The 17021-nt window shown below is 38.2% G+C and overlaps 1 protein-coding gene across 3 annotated transcripts in view; it reads left to right on the top strand.

Moving 5' to 3' along the window:
* Positions 1-16151, top strand: part of LOC128027178 (transcription factor COE1-A-like) — a 114823-nt gene extending 98672 nt beyond the window's left edge. Inside the window, exons 12-17 of one of the 3 annotated variants that reach the window (XM_052614504.1) lie at positions 7099-7164; positions 8525-8702; positions 9602-9781; positions 10870-11064; positions 12137-12205; positions 14792-16151. In XM_052614504.1, the coding sequence (XP_052470464.1) occupies positions 7099-7164; positions 8525-8702; positions 9602-9781; positions 10870-11064; positions 12137-12204 (687 nt within the window). In that variant the 3' untranslated portion in view covers position 12205; positions 14792-16151. Of the gene's footprint in view, positions 1-7098; positions 7165-8524; positions 8703-9601; positions 9782-10869; positions 11065-12133; positions 12206-14791 lie in introns of all 3 variants that reach the window. The other 2 variants (XM_052614503.1, XM_052614506.1) reach the window with 2 other exon arrangements.
* The last annotated feature ends 870 nt before the right edge of the window (positions 16152-17021 follow it).

Raw genomic sequence — 17021 nt, 5'->3', positions numbered from 1 at the left:
AATGTTCCATTTAATTTCCATTTTAATCTCTCTATTTCATCTTCCCTCACTCACTCCCTCACTTCCCTTCCCTCATGTTAGTGTCCATCCCCAGCTGGTGGGGAGAGGACAGATCTTCTGTCTACTGTCAGTGGGGCTAAAGAGGGCAACAGTGTTTGATCTCAGTCCCTAATGAACCATATGGACATTGTCTGAATACCTTCCTTTGCAGTCCAACAGTCTGAACCCTATGGTATCACACACACACACACACATATAATGTATATATACTCGCAAACACACACCCAACTTCCATTGTGTACTGGAACAGTGAGCTGATCCGCTAAAGGGCCTAGCAGACATGTGTTTCTTTTCGTCCCATCTAATGCTGAAAAAAAAAAAGTGACGTGACATTCAGTCAAGTATGGTGACCCATACTCAGAATTTGTGCTCTGCATTTAACCCATCCGAAGTGCACACACACAGAGCAGTGAACACACACACACACACACACACACTGTGAACACACACCCGGAGCAGTGGGCAGCCATTTATGCTGCGGCGTCTGGGGAGCATAAAATTGTAATCCTGGAAAATCTTTTTTTTTTTTTTTTGTATAAGCTCTTTGAAATTATTGCTGAAAATGCCATGCCATGGGAATCACTTGGTCACAAGATTCGGGAACGCTGTTTTTATCACTTGCTTATCAGTCAGAGAATTAGCTTCTCTGCAGAAAGAGGAAAAGTTAAATGTGCCCTGATTATTTTTCTCTGTCTGCCATATTGGAACAGTCTGGTAATTTTCATGAAACTGGGGCAGCATGTTGTTCACATATGCTCTCTGTGGTCTTAATCTTGGCTTGATTTGGACTCATTTTCCTGGGCTGATGATAAAGCTGAATGCATTAGGTGGGTCATGGCTGAGGTCACTTGTCATATCTTTCCCACCGTTTTCAGCATAAGGAAGGTAGATCTGAATACACTCGTGGCTGCACTCCCCAGAGAGCCCGCTTAACAGCCGCCCATAGTTTTAACTGATTCCTTACCTTAATGAATAGGTGTGATGGCCCACAAGTGAGCAGCCTCACTCTATTAGAAGAGGAAATAAAACAACTAGGCAAAATACTCAGTGAGATAGCTTCAGGGTCAGGTATAGGGGAAGTCCCGGAGGAAGCAGTTAGATGCTTGTTTGGTTATATTAGGATACTGAAGTACGTCCCCATTTTTTTAAGCAAGCCCACTTGAGAAAAAAAAAAAAATGTTCAAAGTAATCTAACAAAATGTATTAAGGTTTATGCCCAAAACAAGAAAAAATATTTTCCAATTGGTAAGAAAAATAGCCATCTTTAAAAGGGAAAACAAATGAATGCACTTCTTTTCTTTACCCTATTTGCATTTTTTTTTATTTAAACCTCACAAAATGTAGTTCTATTTGTCTGAATAAAAAACCTTAATATCTCAGCTCAAGTAAATGTCTAATTTCAATAATGTTAATGTTAAACTTTTTTTACTGAAAGACATAAAATACTGTGTATGATCTCTCTCTCTCTCTTTCTCTCTCTTTATATATTCTATGAGGGAATTTGACGTTATTCATAGTTCTTGATGAGAGTGGGATGTCGCTGTTGAGCTTTTTCAGTATTGTTTTCATTTTGTTTGCTTTTTTCTTATTGGTTCCAACTAGGACCTGCAGTCTTAATGCCTTGGAGGATTATGGGTAGTGCAGTTGAAATCACAGTAACTTTTTTTCTTCTACAGAAACATATCACTTAACCTCCTCCGAGCTCATGATCGGTCTTTGCTGACAGATTTAAATTTTTCTCTATGGAAACAATTAATGCCAAATTAGCTCATGTTTATCTTCAGAGAATGCAGATCACATGGAAAACAATAGCCGTTCAGCAACACACCTTTAGTCCTTGGACATGACAGGATGGCAGAGAGAGAGAGAGAGAGAGAGAGACAGAGAACAAAAGAAACAGAGGTAGGAAGATGGAGAGAGAGAGAGAGAGAGAGAGAGAGAGAGAGAGAGAGAGAGAGCAGGGTGATCCATCATGGTGAAGTCAGCTGTCCGGTGCTGCCTTCTCACAGGTCAGCCGATCGAAGGCACCACAGCCCTCACTTTATTACTGCCCACCCAACAATAATTGAGTCACCACCACCACAAGGGGGAAGAGGAAGCTTAGGCTGCATGAGTAAAGTGGGTGTAGAGGTAGTGAACATGGAAAGGGTAAATGAGAAATAATTTCTCTGTGTACCTATACATGTCCAGCCGGATGTCAACACAAAGATGGTGTTAGCAGATGGATATTACCCTGTACTTGAGGCTGTACGCATCTCTCTCACTCTTCCCATCTCTATTTCTCTCCCTTCTTCTCTCGTTCGAACACTCTCAGAGAGATATTAACAGCGCCGGGTACTGCGCCCAGCCACTCATTTCAGTACTATTGATTTTGCCCTTTATTGAGGCAATAACAGTTTGTTGACAGCACTTCTCTAAACTGCTGGACTCAATCACAGGTGAGGGCCAAGTGTGGAACACGGCAGGTTAAATTGTTTCTCTCAGTCCTTGAACAAGCGTGCTACTATGTCATCCAGACCAGCAAATTTATTACACGGTTATTGTTCAACAAGATGTTCTTTTTGTTTTTTTTCTGTGATATTTTTAATAACAGGATTTTCGCATTCGTGGTACTAGTGATATTGAGTTGAGTTGAGAGTGATATGTATATTAGTATATTAGTGTATATATGTAATATTTTGTTACTTAATATTTTAAATGGGTGTTTATGTAAACTGATTAATATAATCTTAAAAATATTTTCTTTTTTATAGTAGGTTTTATATATTTACATATTGTATAGAGAATAATTTCAAAGAGAAAGTACTTACTGAATAGTGGAAACTGCATCCCACATTTCACCTAGCCCATATTCAGCACATCTAGGCTGCAGCTTTGTTTGGTCTCCTTCCATCTCTTCTGTAAGCGTTGTTTCCCAAATCTTCCCTGTCACTTCACATTCACCTGATCCCCATTGGCTGCCTCAGCAGGGTCCAGAATTCAACCTGTGCTTCCTGGACAAATCTCCTGCTCTGAGTAATACTGCAGCTTGCTCTTTATAAGTTGTTGGGAAATCCACAAGACTACTAAAAAATGGATCTAGAAAAACTTCTAGCATTGCAAAACTCAAAGCAAGCAAAGTTGGGAATCACTGATTTGGACAACTGTAGCAAAACTTTTAATAGTGCTTGTTCTAAAAGTCATTGAGTCTTTGCTAATTTTTGGTGGCTGCACTCCGGTGTTGTACTGTGCAGATGTGGACAGACAGGTAATTATTGACTTTCAGAGAGTAACCTTTGAGGCCCGGAGAGAATATGAATTATGCAGTGAAGCCACATTAGTTAAAGAGCACAGTGACTGATATTTATGATGGGCAGATATTGATGGAAGGAAGACACTGGGGAGAAGGTGGGAACTGGAGGGAAACTAAAGACGTTTGATTTTGCATTAGACAAGCTCGGTGGATAAGCCACCATGTTAAGCAGTACATTCAACTGAGCGAGCAAGCTCAAATCTGTGAAAGTCAAAGAAGTGCGCATCAGCTCTGTTCAAACAAATGGACATTCTGCTTTAATTCACGTGATTCACCACGTCTATGCAATACTATGGTCACTTCCACTCAATGCACTCTTGCATGAATCACAGTTTACCTCATGCAAAGGTAATTAACACATATGTACCTTTTAAAACTTGCTGCAGTTGCACACTTAAAAATGCATGTAAACATATTAGCTGTCATACATTATAACACCACAAACCATCATTTTGACAAATCTTATGCTGACAGCAACTCTGTCATGAAGCTGCCATACATTTACGATTATTAAGGTAAAAATGGTTTTCTATCAGATTAAATCCTGACACATTGTTCTGGGAACCGTCACAGCTATATTGACTCACCGTTTGAGTATCTTATCTCTTACATCAGCGACAAATGGTGTGTTTGAAACTGAAGATTAGATTATTGTCAGGATAGGGAAAGGCTCACTATATGATAGCCCTCATTCATCAAAATGGATTGCAGCTTTGGTGGGTATAAACAGCATGACATTACACACCAGTGTGGTCTCTGTTTGAGCCTCGCATTTGCAGCTATTGAAAACGGATAGAGGCATATGAGTTTGTGTGGTTAGCTTGCACAGATTATATGTACATCCCACTTGGATTGGGTTTGCTCTTGGTGCACCCTATATATAGTATGGGCTGTTCTTGTATTGTAGTTTTTAGTTTTTGAATGCTTGTAGTAAGGGTGTCAGTTTAATTTCTAATGCATGATTAATAATATTAATAGTAATGATTAACAATATTTATTATCAGTATTAATATGTGCTATATTTTTTAATATCTACTTACCAAAATGAAAAAAATGTGGTTAGTTTTCCTACCATAAGCATAATTAAAATAACTTTTTCAAAATGTTACTTTTTTATCTTGACAGTGTATTTTTAAATTATATTATATGGATAATATGGAAATAAAATAAAAGTACATTGACTCCTGAAGCCACTTGTTTAAATTATCAACTGCTTTACTAATCTACTACAATCCAATGTCTTTAAGTAATCTTCTTTATGAGCATTTCCCCCAAATTTGCATATCGTATAATTAATTTAATTGAGATTTGAAGGACTGAAGGACTTATTAAATATATTTATTTTGTTACTGCACAGCACAGAGTGTGAGGGACCTCAGTTAAGCTAATAAAACCAGAACCTCCACAAGACCATCAGTCCATGAGGTCAGGAAAGCAGAGCAGGAAGTATGACATCATCACTGCTCTCGGTTCCGCATGAGCGACGACGGTGACCCCACTGGTATTACTGCTCTAATAGAACATTAGGAGATGATAAAATTGCAAATGAACAAGCACTGGAATAAATTTGTCATGTTTTCACAGGCCTGGCTTCCTTGTAAATGTGCAGACGCCATTGCCTTAACATTCCAGATGTGACCCGGGCCTTATTTCATTTTTCCAGCAGTCCCCTTCCTAATGAATGTATATCATATTACCAGCCACCATAATTTACACACAGGAACAGATTCAATGTCCGGCACACATTAATGTGGAGGCTGGCCCTAACTGTGCTGCGCTGTGGGCTATTTGATATTACATTCTTCGAAACACCATGTCCGGGGTTGTTTGGCTGCACGCATTCACATATATACGTGCTTATGTATTACTATGAATGTATATATACATCTCAGCTTTCACGATGATGGAAAACAAAGCTGGAAAACACCTGTCAGGGTGCTAAAGACACTCCTAATGGGTCAAAACAGAGATCAGGTCCTCATAGCTCGCGGCCGTATTGAAGGATCAGAGAAGGGGGAGGACTGAGCAGGGGTTATGATGGCTCTGACTGATAGACAGCTACACAGACACGCAGATCCAAGATCAGGTTTCTTTCCTGTTTACCGCTCCTGGCTCCCTGCTCGGCCCTTACTGGAAGCCCTGCTACTCGCCCAGGAAATGGGCTCTGCTTCCAGACACAGGGCCACCACACACGGCCTGTGCTAATAGCATTTATTTATTTGTCTGGACAAACATTTGGCCCCTTCCTTATTGCATTCGCCCTGTCAACAGATCTCTCCCCATCCCCCAATATCATAATGACGGGAGATCGATAGGTAAGGACGAGATCTTCTGACAAAGGAGAGAGAGAGTGAAAGGGAGAGAAGTAAAGGAGAGTTTGAGAGGTTTATTGGATAAATGACACAGTGCCGGTGCAGCAGGGGACCAAGCCAGGCACTAATGCTTCCCATCCCTTATGTTCTTCCACCATCTTGTAAAAAAGAGGGTAAAGGAGAAGCGAGCCCATCGGAGTCACACATCCATACTAAAGCACCACTTTAGGCCTCCCCAGGCTCCCGCGCTTCTCCCAATCACTCAGCCCAAGCCTGGGCGAACAGAGTCGGGTGCCTCCCCCGCGAAGCACCCCTAACGAGGGGTTAACGCAGTGCCAGAGTTCCCATTATTGAGTGAATTTAGCACCTTGGACAGCGCACTAAAAATCTTTATTGCTTTGCTGACCCCCTCGTCATGTTCGTGTCCGTGTGTTGCATCTGGGGCCTCTGAGGGGGAGGTGGAGGGGACTGATTGAAAGACAATATGTCGGCTGGCAGGCAGGCACACATGCTCGGGGGCTTGTTTGCAGCAAGGGTTACACGCCGAGGGTGAGAACAATTTTCTGGTTGTCGCACTGCGAGCTTATTTCCTCAGCACCAGCACATTAACTTTTAAAAAGGGTTCCAGTGGAGCTTCAGGGTAAAAAAAAAAAAAATGAAGAGGAGGAGACGGCTCAGAAGAAAGGAAATGAATACACAGTGTAAAGAACACTGTAAATAAATGTTTAATGTGTGAAAAGGATGGTAATAAATAGGGTTCCAGTTATGAAAGTGAAAGTTGTTTACCTGGAAGGAAAATAGCATTACTGTTGCCCATGCCTCCTGCGGAGCAGTCGTTTGCATGTACTAACATGCATGTATTTGCTTTAGATGTGTTTGAATTCATGTTTTATACATGAAATCGGTGGCAGAACTGTTGGTAGGAAGAGCTAGGTAAAGTGCGGGGCTGGTAAGGTGTTTTCTAAGATGTATACTCTCTGCAAATTGTAGGGGAGTTTTGGTCAAGGATATTGGCTAGCAATTCAAAGGTTGCATGTTCAAACCCTGTCGGGCGATCAATGAACTGTAGAGCCCTGTTAGCATTTTTCCCTTTAGCAAAGCACTTAACCCGATATTGCTCTAAAGGAACTGATCCTGTAATTGTACTATAAGTTTGTTTATATGTAACCAAACAGACTAGGAAAATGTGTTGACTTAAATAAAAAAATACATTTGCTTTCTAAACATTCTTAAAATTCTTAATTTCATAAAATGTTGCATTGATATTAAGAATTGCTTTTAGAAAATGTCTTGAAATACTTTTCACCATTTTATCAATTAAATTATCAGTTATCAAGTAAATTAATATAGTGATCAAGATCATGTTTTGTGAATTTGACATCAAAATTGACATGGAAATCTAAAGTGACAAATTTTATATTTTCTGTTATATAGGAGGTGATTCTGAAGAGGGCAGCAGACCTGGTGGAAGCTCTGTATGGGATGCCACACAATAATCAGGTGAGATTCAAGTGAGCACAATGAAACATCATACCATAAACAATGAGACCAACAGGGCCTCATTCACTATCCATGCAAACACATGTATTTGTTCATAAAATCTGTTTAGGTGCGTTTTCACACAGAAATCATGATTTAAAAAATTATTTAAGTATAAAATGTATTTTTTAATTTGCTATAACATTTTGTAATTTTTAGAAATCACATTCTAAAATTCTCAGAAATCAGTAATTTAAGACAATTGTTTTTATATAACTCGACAAAGTATAAGTTAAATATAAGGTGAAATAAAATAAAAACAATTACAAAATAAGATATTGTTTCACACCCTCTCGGACAAGAATGGATTGTGCACAAGAGAGAGTGCAAACTGTATTATTAGTAGGAAAAAAAAGAAGAAAAAAAAAGCCCATTGTGTCATAGGATCAGTGTAAATAATACCATTTTCCACACTTATATGGTTTAATTGAACAGCACAGTTAAGCATTTGCTCCAAGTTAAGGCCATTTTAGAGCTTTAAGACCATAGAATTGTTCTCTAATAATCACTAACATATTCCCTCAACATAAATCCCCCAATGTAATTCGTCCAGAGCTCTCTCGTTGGTTTGAAGGACCACAAGGGCATCTTCAATGTTAGATCGGTTATGAACTGTGAGTGAGGGTGTATGCTCATCGATTGCAGAGCTAAGCATGAGTGCAGTGATGCTGAATTATTTAGGCTGGGCAGTGGATGGAGCATGACTCCAGTCATCACCCACTCAAAGAGCTCTCTCTCAGGAACCCCGGTCCCCCTAACCTCCACTCTGTCCTGTTGTCTTAATGAGGGTTAATTTGTGACATTCATTTTCCATCAAAATGTGCAGCCCCCGTTCTCCAGCCACCAAAACTAGAGATTTCTGCTCTAGCTGAACTGACTAGCAGATAAACACATCTTTAATGATTATACTTCTAGATTTTGTTCTTTTAGTATTTAGAATATATTGATTCGTATGATCATATTCGACCAGGTGTGTTTATCTGGCAACTCATACTGTTGGTTGCCCGTACTTAGATATAATTATTTTAAGACGATTTTCAGAATACTAAACAATAAGGTGCAGTGGGTATTTGGGGGTTTTAAATTGTTGTTAAAAATCAACTGTTATTTTTGATTATTTATTGACTGATTGGTTGATTGCATTGATTGTATTTTATTGTGTTATGATTAATTATTAAGTCAAACTGTTATTATTTATACTGTATGATTATTTGAAAGGGAGTGTTTTTTGTTGTTGTTGTTGTTGTTTTTTTTCAGGCAGTTGGCTTATTAGTATCCTTATAATCATTAGATTGGTCCATTTCTGTGTTGATCCTGATAGGAGATAATTCTGAAAAGAGCAGCAGATATCGCAGAGGCACTCTACAACGTCCCACGTGGACACAACCAGCTGCCTGGTCTGGCCAACAGCTCCGTCCACGCTGGCATGATGGGAGTCAACTCCTTCCACAGCCAGCTCGCTGTCAATGTCTCCGAGTCCACACAAGGAGCCAATCAGGGTGAGCAGAGACGCCATCAATCTTAAACCACAATATATTTTGGCGATTCACAAAAAAGTCATTTACTTTGAGTGTTTGTGTGTGTGTGCAAAGAGAGATATTAAGGATGAATTCACTTTTACACATGTTATTATAGTGCAAACACCTGCAATTTATTTTCTAACCACTCTCAGTTGTTTAACCAGGTGCTAAATGCGTTGAAATATTGCTGCAATGTATTTAATGAATTATTGTCAATCTTTCCAATTGACTCCTTTTTGTGTGAGAGCGTTTCTGGATAGTCCCAGTAAAGTGTGCGGGTGCGCGGTATTCAGTAGTCTGCTACGTCCTTCAAACCTTAGGCAAGTGGGTGAAAAGTAGCGAGATAGACATCATGCAGACAGATACAAGCATTCAGCAATGCTCCCTGAACCTCCAGGCTCCTTTACCTCAGCATTCCTTGGCCTCTGTGACAGTGAATGATTTGTGTTAAGTCAGCAGTAATGTATCAGTCGTCGGATGAAAGGGAGAATGAATAGTAAGCAGAGCAGAGATGAGCGCTGCCTTTGTACAAGACAGCGGGGACTCCTGGAGCGAGAACTTCCTGCTGCTTTCACCCATGTCAGCGTTTAATGTCCTGATGTATATTTATAGTCCATATCCTCCTCCTGTCCTATCTGCCTCTATATGCCACTGACATACCCCAAAATGAGATTTCTATTATCATTCATTCACTGTCATGTCATTCCGGATGCGTATGACTTTATTCCTACTGTGTAAGAAAAAAGGAGAAGTTTAGTAGAATGCTCAAGGTGCTCTTTTCCATACAATGAAAATCAATGGTGACCAGGAGTTGATTCTGTTGGTTTCTAAATGTATTTTTTCTTTCTTTTCCTTATTACTATGCGTGTGTTTTTCAGGTTTCAGTCGAAACACAAGCAGTGTGTCCCCTCACGGTTATGTACCCAGCACGACCCCCCAGCAGAGTAGCTACAGTACCGTCTCTACCAATATGAACGGATACGGCAACACAGGCATGACCACGCTGGGAGGCTCGCCCAACTTCCTCAATGGCTCTGCTGCCAACTCTCCTTATGCCAGTGAGTACTGATCCTCGCTATGTCTGTTTATCTAGTGAATGAAAAATATACATGTTTTTCACTTGGTCTTCACAGGAATAAGTTACATTTTAAAATATATCTAAATAGAAAACAGTTATTTTAATGTGTGACAATATTTCACAACTTTACTGTTATTAATGAGTTTTTGACCAAATAAATGCAGTGTTGGTGAGCTTTCTTACTGTCCCCAAAACATTTGAACTGTAGTGCATGAATGTCTGAAGGGTAATTGCATGCTAAACATAAACTGTAGTAAAATTAATGCATCTTACACATGCATCATATTTCGCCTAGACCACCAAGTAAGGTAGTATTGCCACTGTGTGTGTGTGTGTGTTTAAAATCAGAAATAAAACCCCGGCCACTCTTTTTCTACCGTCATGATCAGGCGCTGTCTATAATGCTTAGCCATTCGTATAACACCAATCTTCTCACGCGGCTTCTAAATTAAAGCGTCTTAATTAAATCAATAAACTAATTGCAGGAGAAGCAATTCAACTTCGGTACTTTGATTCCGTGATGTTAACAAGTATTTTAACAGGCTGACTGACTCTACACTGACACTTTCAATCAATGCGAGAGAGCAGACTTTGTGGGCTCCAATTTTCATTAATTGATTAGTTAGGCCTTCATAAATGGATTATGACACTATCAGGAGAATTTACTCGGGGAAGTGCCATAAAATTTAAGTGCAGAATAATAACAACAATAAAGGTAGAGCAGGATATAAGAGAGCAGCTGAAATACGACAGGAGTAATTGTAAAATCGTTGAAGGGGAAAATGCTCTTAGGGTATTAATAGACAAAAGGAGAGGCGGTAGAGATGGGACAGGGGAGGGACCTGTGCTAATGTTGTTCTGAGAGGAGCAGAAAGTGCATCTGTGGAGCTCGAGGACTGTGAATCTCCAGTAAAGGAATACTATAAAAATAAATGATAACATAAACATATCATTACCACCTATCGTTTTATTAAAAAAAAAAAAAAAAAAAATTCAAATCATGTGTTTCAGGTATACTCTGATCTACCCTAAACCGTTTTCCGTCTCTCGTTCATTCCCGCCCCTCAGTTGTTCCTTCCAGTCCCACCATGGCCTCCTCCACCAGTCTTCCCTCCAACTGCAGCAGTTCCTCAGGCATCTTCTCTTTCTCTCCGGCCAACATGGTGTCTGCAGTCAAACAGAAGAGCGCTTTTGCTCCCGTCGTGCGGCCCCAGGCCTCGCCGCCCCCCACCTGCAGCAGTGCCAATGGAAACGGCCTCCAAGGTGAGTGGAACAGCAGAATGAACAGCTTGACCTCTCCAAGAAATGGCAAGAACAAATATAAACATTCGGTTAAAATCTGTTAACTTAAAAATATACTGCAAATTTATATTTACGTTGTGTGTGTGTGTGTGTTTAGGATCAGTAACCAGTTTTTCTTTTTTTTTTTTTTTTTTTTGAAAAAGAAGTCTCACCAGGCTGCATTTATTTGATCAAAAATACAGTAAAACTATAATAGTGTGAAATACTTTTCTACTGTAATGTATTTAAAAATTTTTATTTAATATTGTGATAGCAAAGCTGAATTTTTAGCAGCCATTACTCAAGTCTTTAGTGTCACATGATCCTTCAGAAATAATTCTAATATAACAATTACTGTGCTACTTGATATTTTGGTGTAAACCGTGATACTTTTTTCAGGAATCTTTGATGAATAGTGAGATCAAAACAGCAGCGTTTTTTTTTTGCAACTGTGTAAAAGTCTGTACTGTCACTTTTGATCAAAATAATGTGTCCTTGCTGAAAAAAAAGGATTAACTTTTTTAAATAAAATCCTACTGACACCAAACTTGTAAACGATAGTGTATGTATGTATGTGTGTGTGTATAAAGATTCTGCTTTGCAGTGTTGTTTCTAAGTGCTCTGTTATTAAACCAATAGAGCTGACTCCAAAATAACAATGAAGTAATTATGGTGCCTTCAAAGACACATCGTTTTCACCAACTTTTTTGCAAAGTCTTCCATGCAGAGCACTGTTTGTGTGACGCAAGGAATCTGTGGCTATGTAAAGTTTTCCAAGTAATCACTTATGAGGTCCCATTCCATTTGAAAGGCAGCTGTCTATGTAGGCAATTGGCAGTGTTGCAACTCACTTGTTTTGAAACAGAGCTGGAGTGTCGGAAATACATCCTTCTAACATTTAGACAGCTGTCAGTTTGTCCTAACTTGCGGTAATCTGTTTTTACATTTGCCTCTCTGACCCAATTCCTCTTTTTGCACATATAAAATAACTCTCTCTCTTTGTTTCCTTCATCTTTCTTCCCCTTCCCCTGCTTTCTCACTCTGCTTCCAGTAGATCAATCTTTTGTGGACTCTAGCAAGTACTCCACCGCCAACTCCCTGCAGGGACTGGCCTTCTCCTGAAGTATGTTACACCTGTCTCACACTCTTTCGTCATCATCCTCTCTTTCTATCCATTAAGCCATCCGTCAGCATGACTGTCAGATCATCCTCCCTCGTTCTCCCCACTTCTGCTCAGTCAGTGGGGGGCTGCTGTGCGTCTCGAAGAGCATGCCATATGAGTTTTATTTCCTGCCTGACTTCCTGTTTCCTGGGTCAAGTCCTCCTCAGAGTTCACTTGTGGCTGTGAGGTGTAGAATACAAGGATTTAGTCGTACCTAACTATAAGCTAGTTAACATCCAACAATTTAAAAAATCTAAATTATTAAGAGATGTATGGAAATGATGTTTATACCCCAAAATATTTAGGACTATTAAGATTTTCTACATTGTGACATTATTTTCACGATTTAAGCACATTTTCCCCATAACTTCTCATTATCCTTACTGTAATATGGAAAAATTCTCATTACTGTAATAAAGTAATACATTTTTTATTATAATTATTAAAATCAGCCCGAAATAACATACAATTAAGTTAAATTAAATAAATAATGCTCTAAAAAATATGTGCATGTATTATGTACTGATAATTGTGAACAATTTGTTATATGCTCATAAAAATGACACAGTGTAATTAAAATCTTAATGGTCCTAGTTTGTATTTTTCATTTTCATAGATTTTATTATTAACATTATTATAAAAAAGAAAAAAGAAAAAGAAAAAGAAAAATTCGCCAAACTGTAGCAGGCTACATAAAACCACTTGTGTGACATCTATAAAGACATATGTTCACTGTTATCTGACACAAAGCCTTAATCAGTATCCTCTGGTTTATAACAATTACCCTACTGGACATTTGGCCCTGTGTGTTGATCTGAAATATCTAGGCATCCACAGTGAGACAATATTAAAGTAATTGAACATTTGAGGCAGACATCTCTTATCTGCGAGCGTGGAGTGCTTCCTCTCCATATGTTGATATGCACTCAGCACTCAGACCCGATGAATGATTGTCGGTCACCACTCATTTTTTATTTTTTATTTTTTTTGTCCATTCCAAATGAGGCAGAGACACTCAGGAAATAACCCAGGAATTAGAGATGAGGGACCAGAGAGAGGAAATCAATAGGAAGCCAATATGCCACATGAAAAATCTGGTGCGGTGATGTGGCCTGCTGAAAGTGGGAGAGAAACCAAGCTCAGTGCTCATGGGACTTGCTTCCTCTTGGCTAATAATGAATAGAAGTGAATGCTGTTTCATGTTTGAGAACAAAAATTATTTATATAAGCTCAAGCTATTTATTTTTAAGTGTTGGCAAGCGAGTTCATTTGGGTCAGGCTATGTATACACTGCATGCACTTCTTATTAGCATAGCTGTTTGTTTGTAATTTGTCTCGTAAAAATGATGTCTGCATAAATGTGCGTCAGTCCTCATAGGCACATGAAGTAAACACTCAGTTGCTCGACCAAAACACAGGCGAAAAGCTACAGTCAAATAACAAACTGCTTTAAATGACCTGTTTTTATTCAAGTCAAATATATTATTTAATATGACTGGATTACAGCAATGGAAGTCATTTTTAAGCGTAAAAATAACTCCAACTAAATTTGTCCTCTATGCTCTTCATGTAAATGCAAAATCCTTCAGACTGTAAGAATATCCTGAACGTCTTCTCCGAACCCATGGAGCTTTGTCCTCATGGGAGAGAAGCATTAGCTAATGCGTTGCGAAGCTGTCCTATAGTGTTATTACTAATTGGATTGATGAATTGTTCATATAATGGCTCCCTGATGGGGAGACTGATATACAGCCTGTAAAGCAAGTCACTATTTATCCCGACAATGACTCCAATTAAACACGGACAACCTGCAACCTTAGGTGGATCATACGGAATAAAGATTATTCCTCACCCACTTGCAGGGAATTGTACATCCTTCAGTGTGATCGAAAGCTCCGGGAATTATGGGATATATTACTGTGTTCGTTTAGTCTCTCCATCCCTCCGTCAGCTGATTGAAGCCATATTTCTACTCTGTTGTTTGGATGTGATCCATTGGCATTGTCTTTAGTTAACACTTTCATTTCTATGCATAGATTTCCTTCAAAACAGTTTAAAAACTATAAAAACAATTTTTTAACAAAAACTAGCTATTAGCTAGCATTATTTTGCAACTAACAGAATTAAGTTTGATCATTTGAAGTGCTGAACCAACAAGAAAACTGAAATAAAAACTAAAAGCGCATCTAATTTAGTAATATTTAGAAATTACAAAAGCACATATAATAACCAAAAATTAAACTAAAATGAAAATTAAAACTGAAAATATAAAATAAAAGCTACTTGAAATCTTTATAAAACGTTTATTAATTTTTTTTTTAAATAACACTGAACTGTATTGATTTTCAAATGTATAATGGCAAGTCATCACAAAACAATACAACATTTCTTTCTCTTTTTGTGCAAGGTTGACTGTTGTCTTATTTGTTCATATCATTTGAGTAGGACATGCTTTCAGATGCTTTTCTTTTGGTTTTGTTGCATGACGGATGAAACCAAACAACCCCATGTCTCACTTTCCTTCTCTCTCTTTTTTCACGACTATAGCGATCCCAGGGATGATTGTTCCTCCCATGTAGGGGCTCCTGGGCCGCTGAAGAGACACATTTGATTTCAGCTCTCATTGGAGAATCTACGCTCTGAGCTGAAGGCAATTTCTGGTGGAGGAGACATGAAAACTGAACTTTTAAAACTCAGGCCTTTTAACAAAGGAATCTCATTTTATGGGAAGAAAGCGAATGTTTGCTTTTGTTTTTAAGCTCATTTCTGGACTGCTCTACTGAAGGACTTTTCTTCCCCCCGTGTTTTGCCCATGCAGAAAGGAGAGATGGATCTCCTTTTTATTCATTGGCTTTTTTGATGAATTTGATGAATTTTACAGACTGTATCAAACAAACACGACACTTTAGGAGCGGGTGCATCCCTAATGTTTCTGAGGGCAGTTACAGGCAACAGCACAGATCTCTGTTAATACTGAGCAGTTTTATATGAACAGACACATTCGTGAAAAATTAAATGAGAATATTTAGGCCAACTGTTTGAATAGAGAGAAGAAGAAGGGGAGGGTGTTTTTTTTTTGTCCCAGAGTGAAGCCAACCAATAGTTTGCCATAATGCCGTTTGTTTTCATACAAAGTGAAATTGTAGCACCAAACTCACTTCCCCATTGTTGTTTTCTTTTTTTGTTTTTATAACGAAGCATCTGGGTACCAGCCGGTTTGAATAGCTATGATGTAGGAAAGTTATTTAAGAGTTAAGAAATGCTGTCATGCTGCAATTTTTTAATGTCCAGATTCATCCTCAAAGGGAAGGATAAGCGTCCCTGTTTCCACAACAAATCAGTATTTATGTTCATGCAAATATTTGCTGCTAAATAGAGCATAGATATGAAGTAAACAGATGGACTGAAGGAAAGAGCCCTCAGTTGCAATGCCATTTAATATATTTTTTTTTTTTTTTACTTTGCATTTTATGTGTGCTCAAGGAATGTGAGGAGTTGTTTTTGCTTTGCCTATGGAAAATGAAACTGTGATGTATCAATTTGAATGTGTTTGGCTTGTTGTGTTTGCTAGTGAAGGATATAGGTTAAATGAAGTATACAGTTTCAGAGCCGACTGTTAAAACAACCCTTTTTCCCCTTTTTGTGTGTTTCTTTGGCTTCTTTTGGGGGACATGACTTGAATTAGCAAAGAATGTTCATGTTTAGACAGCACTGTATGAAAAATGCTTTCCAAATGTGTCAAACACCTAACATACAGCAGTTTGATTGGCTCACTTTGATAGTCGTCTATTTTTGTACATATACTTTCTGTTGCCAAAATCTTTGTTTCATTTGTATTTATCTCAGAATGGCTTAAGGCAGCTCATAATAAAACTGATGTTCAGTTCATTGCATAAATTACATAAAATCTCACAACTTTAGCAAACACAAGTAATGGATTCTAGACAAAAAGAGGGGAGTCTCTGTAAAATATCCATATAAATAATGTATGTATATCCAGATTTTGTATATTGCTTTTCTCCCCAAATTAAGTTTGCTTGTGTAAGGTTTGTCGTGATTGTTTGTCCATCTGTTCACTTTCATCACCGGCATTGTCTTTATTGTTGATGTTTTTGTTTGAATTTAGACCCATGTTTTGTATCATGTCAAGCTTCCAATTTTTATTTTATTATTATTTTTTTTTTTGAGTTCTATTCGTAAAACGCCATTGTCTATTTCTGTATAATTTGTAAGTAATTTTTTTTTCCTTTTGAAATTGTATTATGTATGGCAAAAAAGTAGCATCTCACAGCATTTAGTTACGTAGATTAAAACAAATTATATATATATAAATATATGATGAATATATAAATATATATCTTTTCTTTGAGGCTTACAACCTGTACTATTGTAATAATATGCATGGGCTCTTCTCTGAGAGAGATGGTTTTATTTTGCGAGTCAAACCTAGAAAGACGTTTTCGATGGAAGATTTAATCTGTTTTTTTTTTTTTTTTTTTTGTCTTTCCTCTTTTATTTATCTGATTATTTATGCCTGCTTATAGATCTGTCTATTCCATTATATCTCACATATATCAGTACCAGCAGTATTGATGCCTTAACAATGCAAACCCATAAGCGTACAATCACTTGTACAGACTTTACAACCACAACTACCAGTAACAATAGTCACACAGTTCCTTAAGGGATTTCTTTCTAGAACAAAAAGCACAAATTGGTCTGTTTTACTTAAAGCGAGGAGGGTTGAATTAATTATTTGTCCTTTTTCTGTTGTTTG

This window comes from Carassius gibelio, chromosome A14, assembly GCF_023724105.1.
Source record: "Carassius gibelio isolate Cgi1373 ecotype wild population from Czech Republic chromosome A14, carGib1.2-hapl.c, whole genome shotgun sequence".
Classification (NCBI taxonomy): Eukaryota; Metazoa; Chordata; class Actinopteri; order Cypriniformes; family Cyprinidae; genus Carassius; species Carassius gibelio.
This window is presented reverse-complemented; position numbering and strand designations above follow the sequence as displayed.